A 25699-nucleotide genomic window follows, 5' to 3' on the forward strand; every position below is an offset into this window, starting at 1 on the left:
TAGTAGGTTTTCTCAGAGAACCTTCTGTGTGACTTCTAGAGATCAGATTGTGGGTTTTTTTTTTTTTTTTTTGGTTAGTCATTGCTTTTAGTTGTAATTATGAAATCTTTTTTAACCTTAGGATATTTGAAGTTTGATCCCAGAAGCATTGTGACAGTTGGCAATGGTGTTTTTTGTCTTTTGCTCTGCATTCTTAGTAACTTCCAGAGAAATGATTCTAAATCTTTTTCAGGGACCTTTGGACAACTTTGAGAATTTAATGAAAACTGTTATATCAGTTCACCTTTGTTATGTGACAAGCTACCTCAAAACTTAGTGGCTTAAAACAATGACTTTTTTTTCCCCTCAATATACTGTGGATTGATTGTCAAAAGGGGCTGGGTCCAGCAGGCATTGTTCATCGTAGTGTTGACTGGACTCATTTGTGTGTTGTGGTCACTGGTGGTCAGTGGCCTCACTCACGTGTGTGGTAGTTGGCTGGCTGTGGACAGGGGTGGTGGAGATAACCGGGCCGTGTGTAGCTCACCATCCGGCAGAGCCTGGGCTCCATCACCTGGTAGCATTCACAGAATTTCCAAGAAGAAGAAGACTACTTTTTTTTTCTTTATTTTTTTTTTAAGTGTACAATTCATTGGCATTAATTATATTCACCATGTTTTGCAACCATCACCACTATTTTTTCAAAAACTTTTATCACTCCAAACAGAAACTGTACCCATTAAGCATTAACTCCCCATTCCTCCTTCCCTCCAGACCATAGAGCCATTAATCTTTCTGTCTCTATGCATTTGCCTGTTATAGATACTTGTCCTTTCATGTCTGGCTGATTTCACTTAGCATAATGTTTTCAGGATTCATCCATTTCCTAGCATGTATTAGAACTTTGTTTCTTTTTATGGCTGAGTAATATCCCATTGTGTATAAATACCACGTTGAGTCTGTCCATTCATCTGTTGATGACATTCAGGTCTCTTGGGTGTATACCTAGGAGTGGAATTGCTGAATCATACATTTTATATTTAATTTTTTGAGGGACTGCCAAACCGTTTTCCACAGCAGCTGCACCATTTTGCATTCCCACCGCAACGCATGAGGGTTCCAGTTTCTCCACATCCTCACCAATACTTGTTATTTTCTGTTTTTCTGATAATAACCATCCTAGTGAATTTTTTTTTTCTTAGTGAATGTGAGGTGGTATCTCATTGTGGTTTTGATTTGAATTTCCCTGATAACTAATGATGCTGAGTATCTTTTCATGTGCTTCTTGGCCATTTGTATATTCCCTTTGGTGAAATGTCTGTTCAACCCATGTTTTGATTGGTTTGTTCATCTTTTTGTTGTTCAGTTATAGGAGTTCTTTATATATTCTGTATAGTAAACCTTATCACATGTCTGATTTCCAAATATTTTCTCCCATTCTGTAGGTTGTCTTTTCACTTTCTTGATAATGTCTTTTGATACATGAAAGTTTTTTCATGAAGTCCAATTTATCCATTTTGTCTTTTGTTACTCATGCTTTTGGTGTCATATCTGAAAACCCATTGCCAAATAAATACAAGGTCCCGAAGATTTACCTTTTCCTCTAAGAGTTTTATGGTTTTAACTCTTTTACTTAGGTCATTGATCCATTTTCATATATGATATGAGGTAATAATAACCATTGCCATTGAGTTGATTCCAACTCATACCGACCCTATGGGACAGGATAGAACCGCCCCCATACAGTTTCCAGAGCTGCTGGTGGATTTGAACTGACGACCTTTTGATTAGCAGCTGTAGCACTTAACCACTAGGCCACCTGCGTTTCCTGATGTGAGGTAGGTGTCCAGTTTTGTTCTTCTGCATGTGGAGATCCAGTTATCTCAGCACCATTTGTTGAAGAGGCTATTCGTTTCCCATTGAATGGACTTGTTGAAAATGAATTGACTGTACAAGTATGGGTTTATTTCTGGACTCTCAGTTCTATTCCATTGGGCTGTATGTCTGTCCTTGTACCAATACCGCACTGTTTTGATTACTGCAGCATTGCAGTATGTTTAGAAATTGGGACTCTTTTTCAGGATTGTTTTTTGCTGTTTGGAACCCCTTGCAGTCCCATATGAATTTAAGGATCTGCTTTTTGATTTCTGCAAGAAAGGCTGTTGAAATCTGTAGATTCCTTTGGGTAGTATTGTCATCTTAACAATATTTTTTCAATTCATGAACACAGGCTTTCTTTCCATTTATTTAGGTCTTCTTTTATTCCTTTCAGCAGTGTTTTATAGTTTTCACTGTATAAATCTTTCACTTCCTTGGTTAAATGTATTTTTCTTCCCTAATTGCCCTGGTTAGAACTTCTAGTACAGTGTGGAATAGTAGTGGTGACATGGGCATCCTTGTTTTGTGATTTATCTGAGGGGGAAAGCTTTCAATCTTTTACCATTGAGCGTGATGTTAGTTTTAGGTTTTTCATAAATGCCTTTTATCATGTTGGATTTCCTTCTGTTCTCAGCTTATTGAGTGTTTTTGTCATGAAAGTTGAATTTTGTCAAATGTTTGTTCTGCATCAACTGAGCTGATCATGATGCCCCTTTTCTTCATTCTCTCTATGTCGTATATTACATTGAACTTTTTTTTTTTATGTTGAACCACCCCTGCATTCATGGAATAAATTCCACTTGGTCATGGTGTATCATCCTTTTAATTGCTGTTGGGTTCTGTTTGCTAGTATTTTGTTGAGTAATTTTGCATCTTTATCCATAAGAGACATTGATGTGTCATTTCCTGTTCTTGTGATGTCTTTATCTGGCTTTGGTATAAGGGTAATCCTGGCCCCATAGCATGAGTTAGGAAGTGTTCACTCCTCGTCTATTTTTGGAAAAGTTAGAGAAGGATTGGTGTTAATTCTTCTTTAAGTATGTGGTAGAATTCACCAGCGAAGACATCTGGCTCTGGATTTTTTTTCATTGGGATGTTTTTGATTACTGATTGAATCTCCTTACTTGTAATAGGTGTTGAGATTTTCTATTTCTTTTTGTGACAATTTAGGTAGTTTGTGTGTTTGTAGAAGTTTGTCCATTTCATTTAGATCATCTAATTTTTTGGCGTATACTTATTTGTTCGTAGTATTCTCTTAAAGGTTTTTTTTTTTTTTTTCTGTGTGATAGGTAGTAATATCCCTACATTTATTTCTGATTTTAGTTATTTGTGTCTCCTCTCTTTTTTTCTTTGTCAGTCTAGCTAAAGATTAGTCATTTTATTGATCTTTTCAAAGAACCAATTTTTAGTTTTGTTGATTCTTTTTATTGTTTTTCTGTTCTTGCTTTCATTTTTCTGTACTCTAATCTTTATTATTTTGTTTCATCTGCTATCTTCTGGATTTAGTTTGATCTTTTTTTTCTAGTTCCTCAAGATGTAAAATTAAGGTATTGCTCTGAGAGCTCTCTATTTATGCATGGATTTACAGCTATAAATTTTGCTGTGATCAGTGTCTTTCCTATGTATATAGGTTTTGGTATGTTGCGCTTTCACTTTCATTTGTCTGTAGTATTTTATACTTTTCCTTGTGATTTGTGTTTGAGCAATTCGTCGTTTAATAGTGTATTTGCGAATTTTCTAATTTTCCTTCTGCTGTTGATTCCTAGTGCCATTGTAGTCAGAGAAGATACTTTGTATGATTTCAATAGTTTTAAATTTATTGAGACTTGTTTTGTGACCTAACATACGGTCTGTCCTGGAGAATGATCCAAGTGTACTAGAGAATAATATGTTTTCATCCTATATATGTTTAGGTCTGGTTAATTTTAATCTTATACCCTGTTGCTGCTGAGTCGATTCTGACTCGTAGTGACCTGTAGAACAGAGTAGAATTGCCCCCTAGGGTTTCCAAGGCTGTAGTCTTTATAGAAATCAGACTGCCATGTCTTTCTGCCATGGAACAGCTGGTGGTTTGAACCACTGACCTTTTGGTTAGCAGCTGAGCTTGTAACCACTGTGCCACCAGGGCTCCTTATGGTCATATATACAAAAAAAAAAATCTTAAACTGAGTATTTCTAATAGCTTCAATGCATTCATAAATTTAGCCGTCTTTTTAAAATTTGAATAATATTACTAGATATGAAAGCAGTGCCCAAAACATCCATGGAATTATGAATAGCAAAGCCCTAGAGTGGCCAAGTTCCTTAGTCATTCTGAATTATTGACCTTGTATTTTTATTGATTTGAGGTTGGCTCAATTTCATGGCAGAGTTCTGGAGACAGCATGGATCCCATTTCAGGGTTGTTCCCAAGAGGGGCAAGGGTGGAGTTTTTATACCCCCACGCCAACTAGTCATTGGTTAGGAGCCTGGGGGCAGGGATTAAACTCCCAGGCACACCTAGTTCTCTGTGCGAAAGGCAAGATGGCTTTGAAGGTTGTCTTCTGAAGAAGTGCTGATGCTAACTGCTGTGAGTGAACAAAAACCCAAACCAAACCCATTGCTGTCGAGCTGGTTCCGACTCACAGCGACCCTATAGGACAGTGTAGAACTGCCCCACAGAAAGCACGCCAGAAACGGGAAATGGAAAAGGGATCTGCGTGAGCTTTTGGAAATACAAAGCACATCTTGTGAGTTCTTAGTAGATTGAAACGTAAGAAATTTGTCTGTGGGGAGCCAAAGATTTTTTTTTTCCATGTTTCTTGTTAAGGCATTGTTTGAATGTGAGCAGTTGCTCAGCAGACACTTTCTGTACCTTGGCGCCAGCAGAGCCTGGGTACTTCACCCCAGGCTCTTCTGTTGCCACGTTATTTAACTCAGTCACATTCACCACACATGAATATGCTTACCTGAGAGACCTAGAAATCATACTTTTCTCTGCAAATACGTAATATAAATCTTAAATAGGAAATTCTTCTCAATATTCTCACAAGAACAGCAATTCCTTGATTATTCTTGACAGTCAATGCAGATTTATACCGATTTACCAGTTGCTTTTTTTTTTACATCTTAATCCACTGTTGAATCTGATTTTTAATCCCCACCCTGTTAATTTGGAGGGTTGAACACAGTGCTCAGTACACAGTATAGAACTGAATGATCAGACTACTTAACTAGGTATGTGTGTGTGTTTATGTTGTATGTGTGTGGGTGTTTGTTGAGTGCTTTAAGCCTTTCACTGAGTCCCATTCTGCAGAGATGATAGAGAAAACTTCTATTAGTTCAAAATATCTGTGGGAACTACACTGTCTGCCACATAAATAAAACAAAAACAGACCCATAAACCCTCACAACTTAACTTCACTTAAAGACTGATAGCACCTTTGGCCAGTTGGGAAATGCAATTTCGGAAGAGGTGGACATAGTTGGTGATGTCATCTCCTGTAATACATTTAAATAGCTCCTCCACTCCCTGATTTATAAGCTAAAGTTTAGTAGCCAAGAGGGGAAGCTATATCATTCAGTTTGGGCCATGATAATGCTGTATAACAAACAGCCACAGAAATCTCAATGGCATTTGGCAATAACCATTTATTCTGACACTCACAGGTCTGTGGGTTAGCTGGACTGGTTCCCCTTTAGGCTGTAGGTCTCTGCCTTATCTGGGGTATATCTGCTCCATGTGCTTTATTCTAGAACCAGGCTGGAGGGGCAGCAGCTACGTGGGGGCATGCTCTTTCCATGGTAGTGACAGAAGCTTTCAGAGGGACAAATGAAAACCCTCGATACTTCTTATGACTGAGGCTCTGATCCAGTGCCTTGTCACTTCCCTATTCCCTCGGCCAAAGCAAGTAAACACAGTCCAAGTCACAGGCAGAAGTTAGGAATGAACACTGCCCACCATGAGGCTACAGCAAGTGTTGGGATGCACAAAGTCTCCGAAGTAGTACAGAACTGGGGCCCACAGTTCCATACACTACAGAGGGGCTGTTGTTTCTGGAAATAAAAATCACTTCCAGACACGTAATAGGCAGTGTCTATATATTTCACTGATATTTAAGCACTTAAATTGGAATTTTAGCGATTGGCTGCTAACCGAAAAGTTAGCAGTTCAAACCTACCCAGTGGCTTCATGCCAGAAAGACCTGGCAATCTGCTCCTGTAAAGATTACAGCCTAGTAAACCCTATGGGGCAATTCTGCTCTGTACGTGGGGTTGCTATGAGTCAAAACTGACTTGAGGGCATCTAACAGCAGCAGTCTGGAATTGCCTGACTATGTTTGTTCGTTCATCTGAGGTTGGGAGACTTCAAAGATATTTTTATACATTTACTTGGAATAGTGATCAAGGGTTTCAAGTACGTTTTTTCTGTATAACAAACTACAGCGTGAAGGCTGGGCATACTTTCTGCGTTGACCTGTTCTTCTTTTCTCAAAATCTGTTAACGTCTTTGTTTTAATTCAGCCCCGAGGTCCTGAAGAGTGAGCCGTACGGGGAGAAGGCTGATGTCTGGGCAGCAGGCTGCATCCTTTATCAGATGGCGAGCCTGAATCCTCCCTTTTACAGCACCAACATGCTCTCCCTGGCTACTAAAGTAAGCAACACTGGGGAGCCCAAGGGTCTCATGTTGCTAAGAATGCCACCAGCCTTTTCTCCTTAAACAGAACATTTATGGTTTTTATTAAAATGTCAACTAAAAGCAGGCACTGTGCATGATTCAATTTATTTTTCTCCTTCTAAATATATATATCATGTGCTTTGGCCTATTTTCCACTCTAATTGTCTTCATTTATCATAGAAAATTATAAAAAGAAAGCTATCACATTACTTTTGGTCTTTCATTTTTAATTGTGGTTTGGCTGCCCACAGTTCTGCGTCTTATATTATCTCACACATCATTTGTTATGACTCTGTGGTTAACTTTACTCAGCTTGGAGAATACAATGCCATGTTCAAGAGGTGTTCAGATGAGGTTAATTTTTCGTTTGGTCAGGATGTTCTTGTTTCGGAATACAATTTGTGGATGAGGTTGTATTGCTTAATTAATATCTCTCATGTTGTGGCCAAGTATGACTGAGCACAGATATAAACGGTCCCTTTACTTCCATCACTCTAGTCTGTTTGTTTTGCAGATAGTGGAGGCGGTATACGAACCAGTGCCAGAAGGCATTTACTCTGAAAAAGTGACAGATACCATCAGCAGGTAATTAGTCTTATAACTGGGCTCGTACGGGACGGCCAAGAAATAACTTATTCTACAAAAATTCACTGTGTATGGGTGAAAACGCATGAAGACGAAGGGCCCCCAAATAATCCAAGCCTAGAAAAATGTTTGCAGATCATTGGTAATAGTGACATTTTGGAAGCAACTGCAGCGTCCAAGAGAACTCAAAAACAGCAAGTTCAATTAAAATATTATGTAACCGCTAAAATCGTTACGTGGAAGGCTTCGTAGCAACCTGTAAAACGTGTAGGATATAAAGCTGAGTAACACAAGCAGGATGTAAAGCTGTTTGTTACTATGAAACATTAAAAATATGCTCGAATATGGGAAAAGGCTGGACAAGAACATGTGAAGCTGAAAAAAACTAACATGTATTAGATGACAAAATTACAAGCTGTTTTTATTTCTATTTTTTAATTGGTAATATTGTGTTTTATCATAATTTTTCAAAGAAAGTTAGAAATGCTTCAGTTATCAATATAAACCAAAAAAGCCAAACCTGCTGCCATTGAGTCAATTCTGACTCCTAGCGACCCCTATAGGACGAACAAGAACTGCCCCATAGAGCTTCCAAGGAGCACCTGGTGGGTTCGAACTGCTGACCTTTCAGTTAGCAGCTGATTTCTTAACCACTTCACCACCAGGCTCCTGGTTATCAATATAGTAGGAGTTTAATGAAAATTGTCGCTGTAGTGAAGTCCCAATGTTTCGACCAGTTCCTCCCAGCCCCACAGGGCTTGTCCCTGCTGACCTCTTACCCTACCCACTCCCACTTCCCCTCTTCCTGAGCTCCAGCCAGCTTCTTGCTAGTCTTGGCATACACCCTTCTTGTGGACCTTTGCCCTTGCTTCGTTCCTTTTTTCTAGACCACTCTTGCCTTAGATAGACTTAAGGCATAGGCTCTTACTTCTTTTGAGCCCTTACAGTGTGCCTTTATAAGGGAGCCCAACAGTAACGACACCACCACCTCTCAGCACTGTGTAGCCCCCTTGCCAGGCTTTATGAAGCTCATAGCACCCGCTGGCGTATTATAATTACACTTATGTACCTGCTTTTTTATGATCTGTCTCTTCCCCACCAGGATGTAAACTCCACAAGAGCAGGGACTTTGTGAATCGAGTTCAGAGCTGTTTAATGTCCAAAGCAGTGCCCAGCACAGAGTAGATCCTTAATACATATTGGCTGCATGAATTAGTGACTCTTGTTTATCTGGCCGTTGTTATCTCTGGATCCTTTTAGGTACATAAATTAACCCAAGATTACTTCTCTGCCCTACCAAGCAGATCCAAACCCTCACTGTTTTGGATTGCAGAAATTCTAGATTTACCCCAGATAGACTATCCACCTACCTTCTTAATTCCCTTAAAACTTGGTTTATATCTGTCTTTGTTATGGAGGGCTGCTTAACAGAAATACCACAAGTAGGTGGCTTTAAAGAACAGAAATTTATTTTCTCACAATTTAGTGACTAGAAGTCAGAATCCAGGACACCTGATATAGGAGTAGGCTCTCTCTGTCAAGTCTGGGGGAAGCTTTTTGTCTCAGCTTCTGTAGCCCTGGCATTCCTCAGTTCTTTAGGGGATCTTCCCTGGGCATCAGTCTTCCCCCATTGGTACTTCCACTGATGTCTCATATGCTCTTTTTATAACTCAGAAGTGATTAGGTTTAGGACACACCCTACACTGATATGGTCTCATTACCGTAATAAAACCCTATTCCCAAACAGAATTAAATCAAGGAGCATAGGGGTTAGGATTCCAACACATATTTTGGGGGAACGAAATTCAATCCATAGCAGTATCTATCCCAGCATTTAGTACCATCTCTGATGACATATGAACACTGTGCTTCTTTCCCTTTAGTTTCTCCTCCCAGCCCTTTTGCACTAATAGGTACTTCTTACATGTTGTAGGATTATATCTTGATTCTTTCTTTGTTGCGCACACTACTGCCATATTAAGTCTTCACACACAAAGGCAATTTTAGCAAAATAGTTAATCGCTTCAGGCTCTGGAGAGAGGTCAAGCTGGATGAGCAGTTTGACTCTCTTTTTCTGTTTCCTCATCCTGTAAAACCAGGATCTTCCTGAGACCTACCTCGTCAGGCCAGTGTAGTGATTATACAAAGCAACTTATGTAAATCACTTAGCACAGGGCTTGGCAAACAGTCAATGTTTGAGAAATGGTAGCAATTATCATTGTTAATTTTATGGGAAATGAGCTGGCTCTCTTTAGATTATCTGAATTCCTCATATACTGCCTCATGCCCTGTTGCTAATGAATCCACACAAATGTATTTTAGCTGCTCATCTCTCCAGGATTTGTTCTTTGTTCTCTTTTATTTGTTTTCTGGAAAGTGCCTTAAAAATTCAAGATGTCAAGACAAAAAGTGCCATATTTACTGACTTAATTTTCTCCTTTATAAGGGTGCTGAGTGCCACAAAGAGCAGGGGAGGGGTGGAGCAGAGGAGAAGGTACAGACACGGTTCTAATTCTGTGAATCTGAGCAAACGGGACCATAATTGGCTTCTGACGGGTTCTCTGGGGATCAGCATTCATGCTGGTTGGGGGAGGCAGATATCAACACTATAGCCTAGACATTAAGAAGAGCAGTGGGTTCTGGAATCAACCGGGCCCTAATCCCTGTGCTCCCACTCACCCTCTGTGTGACCTCGGGTATTTTATTTCATCTTTCCAAGCCCTAGTTCCCTCATCTGTGGTGTGTGGGTAGTAGCAGTAACTATGTTATGGACTTGCTTCGAAGCTTAAAAAAAATACTGCTTCTGATACGTTAGCATGGTACCAAACACACAGAAATCCTTCCTTAAGTATTAACTTTTGTCATTATTATTTTTACTTATAAAATTAAATATATAAATTATGATTATGTTATGAAGGCTTAAAGGAGGCAGAAAGAGATTGCCTAGTGTAGAGATTGGGGAGTTTCTCTGAATAAGGGAAATGGAAGCTGGGACCTGAACAATGACCACTCTCAAAGAGTCAATAGAGTGGGAAAAGTATGCCGGTGAACAGCTTCCTGAAGTCTCCCCCAAGGGAAAGAAGTTGATAATTTGAGGAACTGAAAGAAAGTGGAGAAGTAGCATGCTAAGTAAGGCAAGGAAGAGGCCATGAATGACTGGGGACTGGGGAGGCAGATGAGGCCCTGATTAACCAGGCTCTGTAGGCAGTGTTGAGGGTTTTGGATTTTTGTGAGTACTGAAAGGTTTTCAGCAGGCTGGGACATAGCGAACATTTTTTCTTTAACAAAGATCATGCTGGCTGCTGTATGGGGGATAGATGGGAGGGGACTGAGAGCGGGAGGAAGACAGAGATACAGTTGTCCTCCAGAGAGATGTTGGTGGCTTTGACTGGAGTGGTAGTGGAGGAGCTGGAAAGCAGGGCAGTTACTTGCCTGGTGGGTTAGAAGTTGAGCCAACATGTCCAATGGTAAGAAGATTAAAAACATTTCAGTAAACTGGAAAAATGGAACTACATTGGAAACAACAAATATGAAAGGAATTGGATTGATTCTGTGGAGCTTCAGAAAATGGAGCCAAGACCAGGGGTGGAAGTTACAAGGAGGCAGACTTTGGCTCACCACTAGGAAGTGTGTGTGTCATGATTAGAGATACCCCAGTGAAGGAGGCTGCTTGAGGGGTAGTGAGTTCACCATCGCCAGAACGATTCAGAGGATGAATGATCATCTATGAAGGGCAACCAGATTAAACGTTCTTTGAGGACAATTCTAAGTCAAAAACATGTCGATTCCTCAATAAGTGAGGACTGGCAATTATTTGATAAACTGACTATAAATTAAGATCACAGCATACACTGTATAATAGATACTGTTGTCATTTAAAGTTATTTAAGACCCCTTATTGTCTGCGTTCACAAAACAGAAAAAGTTTTATCTTTAGGAAATTTAACGTAAAACCAAAATCGATCATGAGTCATATGCAATTGCATATATTTAGATTGCTTTGGATTTTTAGTCTTTAAATTTTGTTTTTGTTAAGCCCCAAAAGAATTAGGGAACAAATTTAGTCTATGTTCTTAGATTACTGTTTTCTTCAAGAGATTGATGCAAGGGACACATAAAGGCAAAAGTGTTCTTAATGATTGTTTATGACTCAGGAAGACATCACACTCAGTCAATCACCAGTAATTTGATAGAGCCTTTGAAATTTGAGGCAGTCATTGCTGCGGCAGTTTTACTATAATCTATTCTTTTAATTTAAAACTATGCGTGGTTTTCCATCACATGTATTTGCTTTCTTCTGTCTTCCTGTCTTCTCATTTTTACGTTCTACACCCTTGCCAGGTAGAGCTCATGCTGTTTGCATTTCTAGTGTGCAGCATCTTGCCTTTATCGTTTGTTGATGTGGTGTCCGTGTACATTTTCACACTGAAACTTTTCTTTCCTTGCAGGTTTTTAAATTGGGAGGGTCACTTGGCAACCCTGAAGAGTTAGGGGCAGAAATCTCTCTGTTGCTCTGCCCCGTACCAGCGTCATTATCTTTGCTTTCAGTACACTGTGAGAGAGTTTTGTCTGTTTACTTTTTGAAAAGGGAAGAACATTCCCTTTTATGCACAAAACAGTCCACTTGCTTTATTTTTCTCTCTCTGTGCTTGGTTGCACAAGCTGTCTGGTGCTTTATTTCAGAGGCAGTCACGAGTACTGAAAAAGTTAATGCTTACAGCTAGTTCTAAGGACAAGTGCACCTTTACATTTGTACCCCGTGCTCAGCTCTTTGTTTCTTAAAACATGCAGTGAATACAGTTTTACACCATGTCCCTTTAATTCTTCCCTTCTGGCCTCTCAGAACAGAGTGAGGACAAAGTAGGTGGCGGTGAACAGAACAGCCCAGATATTTTTCTGGAACAGGATTTTATGCTTTTTGATTGGAGAGTGATAGATAACAATCTTCAGCATGTGTTACGCACTGATTTGGATGCTGTCTTAGTCATCTAGTGCTGCTATAACAGATATTCCACAAGTGGATGGCTTTAAGAAAGAGAAGTTTATTTTCTCACAGCCCAGTAGGCTAGAAGTCCAAAGTCAAGGCACCAGCTCTAGGGGCAGGCTTTCTGTCTCTCAGCTCTGGAGGAAGGTCATCACTCTTCCCTTGGTCTGGGAGCATCTCAGCACAGGAGCCTCGGGTCCAAAGGATGCGCGCTGCTCCCAGCACTGACTTCTTGGTGGTATGAGGTCCCCCATGTCTCTCTGCTTATTTCTGTCTTTTATACCTCAAAAGAGATTGGCCTAAGACCCTATCTAATCTTTTAGATCTTATGAATATAACTGCCAATAATCCATCTTATTAACATCTTAGTGATAGGATTTACAACATATAGGAAAATCGCATCAAATGACAAAACGGTGGATAATCACACAATACTGGCAATCACGTCCTAACCAAGGTGACACATATTTTGGGGGGATCAAATTCAATCCATGACAAGCGCTCTTAAGAATGTCTCTGAAATAGCAAAGCAGAGAGTCATTTCAGAGCAGTGAGGCTAAACTGGAACTTCTGGTAGATGTTCCTGAGAGTCCAAAAATCTATGGCCATGCCTTTTGGATTACGAACAGATAAATTCTGTAGGTGTTAGGCTGAGTCTGCTCATTCATTCGTTTGCTGCGTACCCACCAGGATCCAGATTCGATTTTACATGTTGAGGAGACCACAGTGAAGACGACATGTGCCTTCCCCCTCAGGAAGTTTCCAGTCGAGTGGTAAAACAGGCCATTATAATACAATAGTTACAGTAGTTTTAAGGACTCAAATGTAGATGGTGCAATAAGAGCATGTAAAAGTGGGGACAATAAGCATGTTTGGGGTTAGTCGTAGACGTCTTCTTATATACAGACTTGAAAAAGAATGGGATTTTGGCAAGAACATAGGGGATAGAGTTTGGTAAAAAGGCATTTCAAGCAGAAGGAATAAAATGGGCAAAGTAATGGAGCCATGGCTGATTTGGAGGTGTTACAGGTAGGAGCATTTGGTATGTTGCTGGGAGAGAGGAAAGACCAGGTGAGGCTAGGAGGGAGGTAAAAGCCAGTTCAGAAGAGGACTTGTTTGGTGAATTGAATCCACCCAGTGGTACCACAGAAGAAAAGGCTTGGTGACCTGCTTCCATTACGATTACAACCAGGAAAACCCTATGGAGCAGTCATACTTTGTAACATATGGGATTGCCATGAGTTGGAATCAACTCAATGACAGCTAACAAGAAGAACATGGCATGCAGGGAATGGTAATTTTATCCTGTTGGGCTATGAGAGGCTGTTGAGGAATTCTGAGCAGAGGAACACTGTAGTCAGATTTAGGAATATTGTTCTGGTAGCAGTGTACAGGACGGGTCAGATGTGGACAAGAGTTGAGCGTATTATTTAGGAGATTGTTTCAGTAGTCCAAGCAAACAGTGATGAAAAAGACCAATAACGTTGTGAATAGAGGAGCAGAATACGGATTCAAGAAATAATTAGAAGATAGAAGCCACAGAAATTGGTGTTTGTTAAATGTGGGAAGGGATGAGGAGAAATCAAAGCGTAGAATCCTCTCTTTCTTACATTTACTGAGCTTTTACAATGTGCCAGCACCTCACAGAGATTATGTCATTGAGTGAGCTTGATGAGGCAGACACCTGATTATCCTCATTTTACAGATGGGCTGCCTGAGATTTAGAAGCTATGTGACTTGACCAAGGTGGGAGCTAACAGATTCTGAGCTGGGATTTAAACCCAGAGATTTGAGTCCAGAGCCCCCATGCGTAACCATGATGGTACACCGCACCTTCCTGGCAGTGCCTTTTCCAGTGATGGCAAATACAGGATGGGGAGTAAGCTTGGGAGAGGAGATGACTATATGCCAGGAGAACAGAGACCAGCTCTCTTCCCGTTTGCCATAATATCTCCAGATCGGGCAAATATATTTGTTGAATGAATATCTTTTAGTATGTTGTATTTGAAGGGCCTGCCAATGACCACTGATACTCAAAGTTTAAGTTTTTGTAAGATATTCTTTTATGGGCTACAGGAGTAGGATCTTAAGAGATCCCATGTCTTCTCATGCATATACATACAGTAAAACCTGTGAAAGCTGGATCCTGTCTAAGGTAGAAACCTGTCAGAGAAGGAAAACTCAAATATTTTCCACTAAGAGAGAGTGATAGAAAAGTGGTAAGATTGCACTCTGTCAAAGACGGAAAATTCGTGAGACCTAGAAAAACAAGGCCATCCCATCGAGATCCAGCTCTCACAGGTTTCACAGTACAGTGTAACTATATCATTTGCCAAACTACCTTACGTTGCCTTTTTGGTTTAAAAAGAAAAAAAATGCTCAGCAGATAATCCAACCGCTAACTGTACCTTGAGTCAATTTAAATATCCGCAGTCTAAGAATACAGAGTGTCTGCACTGATGAAAGGCTTAGGTGCTGGGGGTTTTGCTCGCAGAGGAGGCATAACCAACATTAGGTCAGCCCTACACTTACAGCACCTTTAACCCCTTTTGCCAATTAAGTGAGACCAGATAAAGATCTGCTTTAATTGTCGCTGTCATTAGTGCTGTCGAGTTGGTTCCGACACAAAGCGACACTATGTACAACAGAGCAAAACACTGCCTGGTCTTGCGCCATCCTCACAGTCATTGCTCTGCTTGAGCCCCTTGTTGTAGCCGCTGTGTCGGTCCATCTCATTAAGGGTCTTCCTCTTTTTTGCTGTGCCTGTGTTTTACCCAGCATGATGTCCTTCTCCAGGGACTGGTCCCTTCTCATTTAATTAGAAGGTGAAATTCAACAGCTTAGTTTCTTTTGTGACTATGAGCAAAAGTAAGAAACGGAAATTCAGATATGTCATGGCCACACAAAGCTAGCTTCTTGTGCCTGTGACCACTGCAGTTGAGTAGAGTCCCACACTAATGAGCCCTACACTTACGGTTCATTACTCTGTAGTCGAAGTCATGGAATTCTGAATTTTATCTTTGACCTCCAGCACCCTGTGCCTGCCTCCCCCCCCGCCCACTGCTGCCCTGTACTTGGGGTGGGGACTGGGTCATGTCAGCAGAAGAGGCTTGTGTTCCTCTGTCATCCTCCTGCCCTGGCAGGGTCTGGGTGCAGGCGTGGAGAGGACTGGGGTTGGGTGTGTGCCCTGCTGCATCTTAGGGCAGGCAGGGCAGTGGCCATCCCTGCAGTGTGCTGGCAGCACCCTGGTGTGCTCCATGACAGATTCAGGGGGGGCTTCTTGCCCACCTCCAGTTCAGGCACCAAGTGCATCCTGGCAGGCACAGAGCTTGCAATCCTTTGGGGGTAGCCCCTCTACCATAGGTTGAAGTGGCAAGTCAGGGGAAGGGGAGATTTAATTCCACACTTTTCATTTTGCGCTGGGCCCTGCAAGTTATGTAGCAGTTGCCACACTCTCTGGCATTATTCTGGATGTAATAAATGCATACAGTAAACATTGTGAAATATGAACTCAGCAAATGTATAAATGGCTGTCATAACCGTAGCGCAGCCCCACTGCCTCAGTTCTTAAAAAGAAAAAACATAAAACGATAAAGCAATGTCTTAGAACCTGACTGAGACTTGTGTGTATTTTGCTCATGGCTAATAATTCAGTAAGAAAGAAAAATTAACAGATTGTCAAATGAGTCTTATTTTGACTTCTGTTGTGAAGAATAATTGTGAATTAATGATTCTTAAACCTTGCCTGGAGATATCAGTATAGGTGAGAGTTGTGTGATTGGTTGCAAAATCAAATGCAAGGTGTGAATGTTAGCTTTGTTTTCTCAAAATCTAAACAGTGACATTTTATTGTGAAGCACATATGACCTTGGTGAAGTTAGGGAATTTGAATTAAAAAATAGATAAAATGCAGCGATGGGTGCCAGAAGTGCTTAAAACGTACCAGTGATCTGGCTAGTTGGTCCCATGAACATCAAATAATACCTTTCTGTGATTGTTTAGCTGTGACACAAGCAATAAAAAAAACTACTTTTTATTACGATGGTGATATTTCCCACCTCCAAAATTACAGAAATATTACCATGCAGTGTGTTACCTTAGGAGCCCTGGTGGCTCAGTGGTTGGGAGTTACGGCTGCAAACCAAAAGGTCAGCAGTTCAAATCTACCAGCCGCTCCTTGGAAACCCCATGGAACAGTTCTACTCTGTGTTGTAAGGGTCACTATGAGTTGGAATCGACTTGATGGCAATGGGTTTGTTTGTTTTTTTTTGGTGTCACCTTAGCTTTTTTTTTAATTTAAATTTACTATAAACATCTTAAACTTCTCAGTAACTGGTTTGTATTTTATTTTTATGACTTCATATTTTGTTTGCTATCTCACTGATCAAATGGTAGTAATATTTCTAAAATATAGGTGGAAAAGGCCAATAAATTGTGACTCCCCCCCCCCCCAAAAAGCCTTCCTCCCTTTTGATGCATCAAGAATGATCACTCAGGGCTCATATTTTGGGTATCCTTCTGTGAGTGGGCAGTGCTTTCAGAAAGCAGCTAATCGCATAAGAGAAGGTGTCCCCATCATCCTATCCTGAGACCTGATTTGCAGGCTCTTGCTCAATCAGCCTGTAACCCTCACCTGCGGCCACAAGTAGGAAAGGACAGTGCTGGCTCCCTCTTCTTCCCTGCACTCCATATGACTTTTGAGAAGTCTCAGATTCAAAGCCATGTTTCATGTCCATCTTCCCCCAGGTTCTCTTGGGTGTAAACCCTGTGCTGAAAGCGCCATGAGGTTTAACCTTGACTCTCCACACCCCGTGGCCTGGTCCCAACATCCAGCATTGAGCAGAGAGCATGTTGTAATGAGCTCATCTTCCTTAGGTGTCTCACTCCGGATGCAGAAGCCCGCCCGGATATTGTCGAAGTCAGTTCCATGATATCAGATATCATGATGAAATATTTAGACAACTTATCTACATCCCAGCTTGCCTTGGAGAAGAAGCTGGACCGGGAACGGAGGCGCACCCAGAGGTATTTTATGGAAGCCAACCGGAATGCTGTCACATGTCACCATGAGCTGGCTCTGCTGTCTCAAGTAAGTGCCAATCTTTTACTGTCTTCACGATGCACTGTGATAGCCTGTTTGAAACTCACATTTGTTTTAAGGAAAATTTACCTAAAGTTAGGAAATATTAACCGTTACAGGTAACATTTCAGTATTCTATAGTTTCGTATTTGCATTTGTATATGCTACAAATAAAATAACTCAGTACAACTGGTTTCGCAAAGAACTTACCCATAATTTACAGTCCATTGCAAAACCAGAGAGATCAAAAAGTTCTCTTAGCAATTCCTTACGTTTACATCATGGTCTTTGTATAGCTTGCGGTGATTGCTTGTGTTTGATTTCTTGAGCGGTCTGATTGCACCTTTTGGGAATGTCGATGACAGTGTTGTGAATTCAGCGAGGGGGATAACATTTGCCTTTTAACATTGTTTTCTTATTAGTCTGTGTGGTTGAATTCATTCCTGTTTATGGTGGTAATCGTATTGTCACGCTTCAGATTGGAACCTGTCTTATTTTTCCTGCGAGAACTTTTTAGATTATTGTGATATTTAAGTGTATTACTGAACACAGCTTGAAAAAGTGATGCCAAACCCACAAATTTCCACAAGGGCAAGGGATGGCGCCAATGCTGATCTTGTTTCTTATTTTCCTTCTTTTTTGCCTTTGTGGGAATCATCATCCGCCATTTGCTCCTGGGCCTCCCCGGCAGGGAGTCCGTAAGAGGTCCTTCAACAGACCACACATTCTTTTCTTCACTCCTGGGCATGGGGCCCAGTGCCATAGGGACATAAAGTCAGTTCTTGGTCAGGGTACCTGTCCCTTAAATTCCTTCCCTAAGAACCTGCTCTACCTCAGCTGGGAAAATGATATAAAAAGTTGGTCTCAAAGAAGAAGCAGTTCTGACTTCTTGAATAACAGTGTTTTCAGCGAACTCCTTCCTTTTTAGAAAGAAAGCACTACGTTTGGCAGGATAGTCTTGACATACTTGGACTCCAGCAGTTGAATATTCAATATAGTTTTCATTTGCCTTAGTTTTATGTCATTGCCTCAGATCCTCAGCCCAGCTGTAATTTCAGAGAACAACCCATTGTGATTATCTAAGGCCTCAGCTTATGTTCAGGAGCATATAACTTGGAATTATAGCACTGGTTGAACTCCGTTAAATCTCATATATAGGAAGTTAGAGCTCTCTTTGCTTGTTATTTTACTGCCTGACTTTGTAAAAACCAGGCAACAATGAGAAACACCATTCTACATATGCCATGTTGCATTGAGAATAAAGTATTCCTAGTAGACTAAAATTCAAGACATTTAGCTGTTTCTATATATCTTAAGTATTCTGGGTTTTCTGTTAAGTCCTACCCTGCAAAACTCCTTAGTCAATTTCCTATTTAATATAAATGAGTCATTTTGTGTTAGATTCATGTAGCTGATGCAGGGTTAGTTTAACATCTAACAGCAGAAATTCTCTTTAGGAAAACACCTTGAGAAGAGACCATGTTATTTATTTTACTTCTCAGCTTTTTTTTTTTTTTTACACCCTTGATTATGGAAAATTTCAAACATTTATAGAAGTAAAGAGAGTGTTATAGTGATCTTTCATGGATATACCCATCCCCCAGCTTCAACAATTAGCAACTTGAGGCCAGTCCTGCATCATCTCAACCTTCACCCACTTCTCCTTCCCTGCCACCCCCAGATTATTTTGAAGCAAACCCCAGATATCGTAGAGTTTCACCCACTGGGTAATAGTAGTAGCGTCAGAACCTGTCTAGATTTCCTTGCAGGTAAGAACCAGGATCAGCCCAAAGCTGACTTCTGTGAGGTGAAGTCAGACATACCTCCACTCTCCAACTTCTTTACCATTTCTAACACCAGCTGTTCCCCCCACAGCACTGTCTACGTCTCTGCTGGGTTTGATAATGCATTGCAATGGCCATACAGAATTTACAGACCATACTTACAGCCAAGTAGTTTATTAAAGGTGCAATTTGGGATCAGGAAGCATGCAGGCAAAGTCTGGAAGGCTCCCCCAAAGTGGAGAGCACGTCCTTCCCTTCTTCAGTGCAGGACAGCTCTCTCGGCTTCTCTCAGCCGTGCAAGCAAGCAGGCCTTTCTCTCTGCTGTGCATGCCCACTCTCAGGCATGCAGGCTCCTCTTGGCCCCCTCTGGACAGGCTTCCTCTTGGCTGTGCACACCCCCTCTCAGCAGTGTAGACTTCTTTCAGCCCCTTCAGGACATAACTCCTCTTGGCCGTGCACACCCCTCTCAGCTGTTCAGGCCTCCTCTGAGTCCCCTCAGAACAGGCCACCTTTTGGTCATGCATGCCCCCTTTCAGCTGTGCCGGCCTCTCTGCCTTCAGCCTCCCCGCCATCAGCCTCTCCACTACCAACTGACCCTGATCATAGCCGTTGTAGCAACTTTGTTCAGCTCTCTTAGCTGCATTTCTAGTAGGAGGTTTGTGCCATCACCACTGACTCTGCCACAGTGTCCCTTCTGGGCTTGTCGCTGCCGATTCTGCTGCAAGCAAGGCCCCTTCCAGGCCTTTTGCTGCTGACACTGCTGCAGAGCCCCTTCCAGGCCTGTCACACTGGCTCTGCCACAAGGCCTCTCACTGTCTTCAGTGTTACAGCCCTTGACCTGTGTTACAGCTCTTTTTAGGAGCTTCCTTGTCTCTTCTCTCTGCTTCTCCCTTTTTACCTCTTTTGCCTTTTCTCCTTTTTGAAACCTCTCTGGGGTTGGCTGCATATATAAGCAAACTCCTTGTCAATTTCAAGGCATGGCCCTCCTAGCAGTGCCAGGAACTGACCAATCCCTTAGTAGTCGATGTTCTAACATGTGTTGTGAAATTCTGTGAGGTAACCAATCCTCCACTGTTAAAACCCCTTGCTGTCGAGTCGATTCTGACTCATGGTGACCTTAAAGAACAGAGTAGAACTGCCCCGTAGGGTTTCCAAGGAGCACTGGTAGATTTGAACTGCCAACCTTTTAGTCAGCAGCCACAGCTCTTAACCACTACGCCACCTGGGTTTCCTCCTCCACTGTTAGTCCTTAAAAATGAGAGCCCATTACCCACAGCTGCCTTGTGTGAACGGTGCTTTTGAACATCAAGGGAAATGGGTCTATGAACCCTGTGTGAGTTTACAAGAGAAAACAGATGGGGCTGCCCCAGGAAGTGAGGTGCAAGTGAAGTTCAGCAAAAGGTGTCTAGGGGCTACTGTGGCATTCCCAAAAGCCCTTGGAGATATTGGTAAGGCATTGTAATTTTTAGCACATCTGTCCCTGGGGGTTGAAACATTTGTGTATAAAGATTAAAGTAAAAGGTGACTCATAAGCTGGGGACTCTGAGGCAATTTATATCTGAATAACATTTCTGTTTAGTTCTTCAGAATTTAGTTCCATGAAGTTACTTGCTTGATCTTGTTGTCTCCAGAAAGTATAATGATTATTAAGGAAGATCCTTAGCTTTTTCGAATCAGTAGTGCCAAAACAGATTTGTGAGACTCAATTACAGCCTACTTGAATGATGTTAAAACCAAAAAACCCATTGCCTTCAAGTCGATTCCAACTCATAGCAACCTTATAGGACAGAGTAGAACTGCCCCATAGAGTTCCAAGGAGCGCCTGGAAGATTTGAACTGCTGGCCTTTTGGTTAGCAGCTGTAGCACTTAGCCACTACAACCACCAGGGTTTCCTGAATGATGTTACCTGGATCAAAAATATCTATTTTCCTCATGTAGAGAAAAAACACATTGAACCATGAATAAACTGGCATTGTGGAGAATTCGTTCATTCAGCCCCACAGTGCAGACATTTGCTAATCCATGACTTGGTGACCTAAGGGGTCTATGTTTTTCTCCTAAGACTCTGTTTCCTTCACTGTGGTTCGTACTGATGGTAAACCCAATCTTTGAAGCTACAGAATTAACAGTTAGGTGAGTTAGGAACAGCTTCCACTTTATAAAAAGATTTTCAATGAAAGTTTTTGAACAGTAAACTCTTCTAATGCAATTACATTTAATTCAAGCGGAAAATTTTGATTTGCATACATCATCATCATAGCATCAGAGAAATTATACATGTTGTTTTTCATACTTTTGTTAGAAAAACTGAAATATCAATCCAGGTACCGCTACACATTATTTGTATGAGTTTTGTGAGGTTACTTAATCTCTCCACATTAAATCTTCTCATCTGTAAAATGGGGCAAGACCTGTCCCAACAGTCACTAGGATTAATTAAGCTAGTGTGCTTGGAAATACTGTGCCAGTTAAAAGGTGGCATAAAATTATAAGCTAGCATCAGTTCTGTAAAAAGAGCAGTACATATATATGCTAGGGGCATAGCTTTTTGATGTAACTTGTTAATCTAGTGCTAACTGGTCCGAGTGGACTTGGCGGCATTAAAACCATGTGTGTCATACAGATCCAAAAACCAAACTCGTTGCCATCAAATCTATTCCAGCTCATAGCAATCCTAGCAAGTATTTATAGAGCACTTGCTAGTAGCCAGTCTCAGGACCCGCATGGAGCATACGGTCTCATAGGAACCACAGAGAAGTGCCTTATTTCAAAGCAAAGCTTAATTACTGTTTCAAAGAGTCATAAAATTCCTTCTCTTCTTGCAGTGTTTTATGTATACTAGTAATTTTCCATTTCAAGATTAATCAAGTGTTAAGTAAAAGGAAAAAATGCAACTTTATTGAAGCACGGAGAACGATACGTTACATTTCGTCAAAAGATAGCATCAAGCTAATTGACATTTTCCTCACTGGGGACCAATTTGTTATTTTTAAAAACTTACACCCATACCATTGCTGGCAGAAAAATTATAGGTGTAAAATTGTATTTTGTTTTTCCTGAAGCAGTATTATGATTGTTTCATTTCAAATATAGACTGTCCTCCTAGAGCAGTTAATATCAACAGTGTAATTACACAATCCTGTGATGAGTAGCAGTCAAAGGAAAGAGAAATTAGTGGGTTCAATAGAACTTTGTGAATTCACAACACCATAGGAGATCCATTATAAATTACTGAAATTTTGCAAATTACTAGGTAAGCAAACAACTGATTAGAAACCTTAAAAGCTCCTGTCTCATGAGGTAATCTGCCATTTACTTTCACATTTTCACTTATTCTTAATTATGGCAATTTTCCTAACAGACTGGTAAGAGATCAGCACTAATACATATTTCAAAGGGACAGAGAAGTCTTTAGTAATAAAGTTTGTTCCTGTGTACTGTGGTTTACCTTCTGTGAAAGTCAAGCGAGACTTTGACTTCATATTTCCTTTGAAATGTTCCAATTGGAGACTGTTAGTTAAGCTTTCTAATTATTACAATTCAGAAGACGCTATCTTAGAAGAGCCAAGGTTGAGAATAATGGGAATCAAGTAGAGAGAAAATGAAATACAGTTTCCAAGTAAATGTGTAATAATAAAAGGGGTATTGTAATGTAGAAAGTGTATGGCATTGCAATGGGCAAAATCATGGCCAGCGTTTTGATATTGTACACAAGTTTAGCATACAAAGCCATTATTATAATAACGGTATTATATAATGATATAATAATTATGATATAACCTAGAGAGGGAAACTGTTTACAGACACTTCTAAAGGGTACATTGCTTGGGTTTTCACCACCAAATACAAGGATGAACATTGGAAAGAATCCAGTCTGTAAAAACTTGGAAAATCAATGGACTTCTTCAGTTTCATTCAGATTATTGGAATTTTGTGGATCTAGCTTTAGGCTGTTGTTTACATTGGTGAGCAAAGTACGTTTCTATGTGTACAAATAGAGCAGAATTTAATGTTTCGGTGGGACTGAAGAGAAACCATGAGAGAAGCGTGTTCTCTCAGTGGGAGATTTTCCAATGATATTCGATAGGGATGTTATCTTCACCCCTCCTGTTTCAAAGCTGAAGGATGATTTCTCTTTACTAGTTTAGTAAATTGGTTCAGTTTGGGAAACTGCTTTCAATCCATAAGCCTTGTCAGAAAACAACATAAAGAGAAAATTTGAAAATGCCTGCGTCCTATGATTAATAACGAAAGAACAAGGATTTGTTAAATATCTTCTGCATGTAAGCCATCGTGCTCAATATTATGAAGGTTATAAAAAGTGATAAACAATGGTCCCCGCTGTGAAGTAACTTTTAGTCTACTTGGGAAGCTAAGGTAGCTACACAGGAGGAAATTTCTACTGAATCCAGACAGTTTGGGTAAATACCAAATGAAATATGTGGCTGGTGGGTCAGTGAGGCTTCCATAGCAAACAGGGTACCATTGGGCCTTGGAAACTAGGTAAGGAAGTCGCTCCTGAATGGAAGTGAAGAACAAAGAGCAGAAAATCCAGATGTACCAGCTTACCTGAAGCAATCGAGTCCTAGAAGGGTGTAGTCTCAGGACTAAGAACTGAACTTAGAAATGGTACTGTTTTAGGCTCTAATAGGCAAGGAAAGGGAAACCAAGAGAAGTTAAGAGATTTGCCCAAGGTCTCTCAGCTAGTTATTAACTGTTGTAGATTGAATTGTGTTCCCCAAAAATGTGTGTCAACTTGGCTAGGCCGTGATTCCCAGTATTGTGTTACTGTCCACCATTTTGTCATCTGATGTGATTATCCTATGTGTTGTAAATCCTGCCTTTATGATGTTAATGAGGCAGGATTAGAAGCAGTTATATTAGTGAGGGTAGGACTCAGTCTGCAAGATTGGGTTGTATCTTAAATCAATCTCTTTTGAGATATAAAAGAGAAGTGAGCAAAGAGATGTGGGGACCTTATATCACCAAGAAAGAGTGCTGGGAGCAGAGTGTGTCCCTTGGACCAGGGGTCCCTTGGACCAGGGGTCCTTCCTATTCCAGGGGAAGATCGATGACAAGGACCTTCCTCTAAAGCCAACAGAGAGAAAGCTTTCCCTGAGAGCTGGCACCTGAATTTGGACTTCTCGCCTACTGGACAGCAAGAGAATAGACTTGTATTTGTTGAAGCCATCCACTTGTACTATTTCCAGATAACTAAGACAGTGACAGCCCCAGGGCTGAAACATGGGTTGCCTGTCCTAATGCATGTTTTTATTTGTATAGTTTGAGAAGTCTGAATATTTAGAATGTTTGGATTCAATCCTGTGGGTAGTGTGGCTAAAACCTTGAATTTCTCCAACATACCTGACAACTAAAATGCTAATCTAGAGCCTTATTATTCCTCATTGTTCATATCTCCTTGAATTTCTTTTTCTCCTATGATTTCCGTGGTACGCCTTTCTCCTGGTTTCCATCTTACCTCTATGAATTCTCTTGCTCATTTTCTCTTCCATCCCTAGCCACTTAGATTTGAATGTTCTTTTTTTCTTGCTTTTCCTTCAAGTGAGCTATATTCAGCCATATGGTTTGTCATTTCTTATGAATTAGAATCAAAATCAATTGTGCAAAAATGGTAATTTTATTTACTCTAGTCATGTATCATTTTTGTGAACCCCTCTTGCTGCTGAAGGCAGAAGACTGTGGATCTAGCTAACATAAATCATATCATTTTCTTTTGGTCTACAAGTCTCTCTCCCATATCAGAGATTATCCTCTCTATCTCCTCCTCCCTAGAAGGCAACTGGGAGAGGAACAGAAGTGCTGTATGCTGCCTTCTTCTGTTGGCCTCTGCTGACTTTCGATGAGGTGAACCCCTCTGTTTTGGTTTTGGAGCAGCAAACTCTGTCCTTGTCAAGTATTTGTGGCACCCGAAACTCCTGACCTCTTTCCTTATCACAGTTCAAGCACAATGAATGGCCCAGGATGCCCCAACTCCTGCCTTGTTCTCTGAGGTCTGATTATAACTTCCTTGGCATCCTTGATTTGAGTGGTCTGCTCTGTGGTCCCCAGTGCAATGACTGCCTGGTGACTTGTCAGCCAGACCACAGCAATCTTCTACATTCCCACTGGGCACCGAGGTCTTTGGATTCCCATCCCTGCCACACAGTCCATGGGGAACTAACTGGGAGTAAGGGACACTCTGTTAGCTCTACCATCTCAGGAGCCTTATTCATCCTTTCCTATTCTTCTTCTCAGGTTCCAGCCATTCAATTATTTAAACCAGAAAACCTACACTCATTGCCATCAAGTGATTCTGACTCACAGAGACCCTATAGGACAGAGTAGAACTGCTCCATAGGATTTCCAAGAAGGGGCTGGTAGATTCCAACTGCTGACTTCTTAGTTAGTAGCCAAGCACTTAACTGCTGTGCCACCAAGGTTCTATTCAACTATTTAGTCAACAGATATTTACTGAGCATCTATTTGGTATCAGGCATGGTTCTAGGTGCTGGGAATACCTCAGTGAACAAAACAGATAAGGCCTCTGCCCTCAGGTTCCTTGCTTTAAATGTCCATATCAACCCATATCATCCACACAGCATATAGCATTATGCTGACCATGTGACTTCTCTGAAGAATCCAGTCTTTTCTGGGTGCATCTAGATTTTCCCCTCAAACCTTCTGTGTGTTTGTTCTACCAATCCCCCAACTCTTTTTCCGAGGTTCAATTCTGTTTGAATTAGGTGTGAGG

At 40.9% G+C, this 25699-nt stretch overlaps 1 protein-coding gene across 14 annotated transcripts in view; it reads left to right on the forward strand.

Annotated features, from left to right (window-relative positions):
- The window catches only part of NEK10 (NIMA related kinase 10), a 243915-nt gene that overhangs the window by 152194 nt on the left and 66022 nt on the right, over positions 1 to 25699 (forward strand). For 12 of the 14 annotated variants that reach the window (XM_049870764.1, XM_049870748.1, XM_049870753.1 and 9 more), the window contains 3 exons: positions 6361 to 6490; positions 7029 to 7099; positions 16959 to 17172. In XM_049870764.1, coding sequence (XP_049726721.1) covers positions 6361 to 6490; positions 7029 to 7099; positions 16959 to 17172 — 415 coding nt within the window. Of the gene's footprint in view, positions 1 to 6360; positions 6491 to 7028; positions 7100 to 16958; positions 17173 to 25699 lie in introns of those variants that run through there. The other 2 variants (XM_049870760.1, XM_049870762.1) reach the window with 2 other exon arrangements.

Source organism: Elephas maximus, chromosome 27 (genome assembly GCF_024166365.1).
Source record: "Elephas maximus indicus isolate mEleMax1 chromosome 27, mEleMax1 primary haplotype, whole genome shotgun sequence".
Lineage (NCBI taxonomy): Eukaryota > Metazoa > Chordata > Mammalia > Proboscidea > Elephantidae > Elephas > Elephas maximus.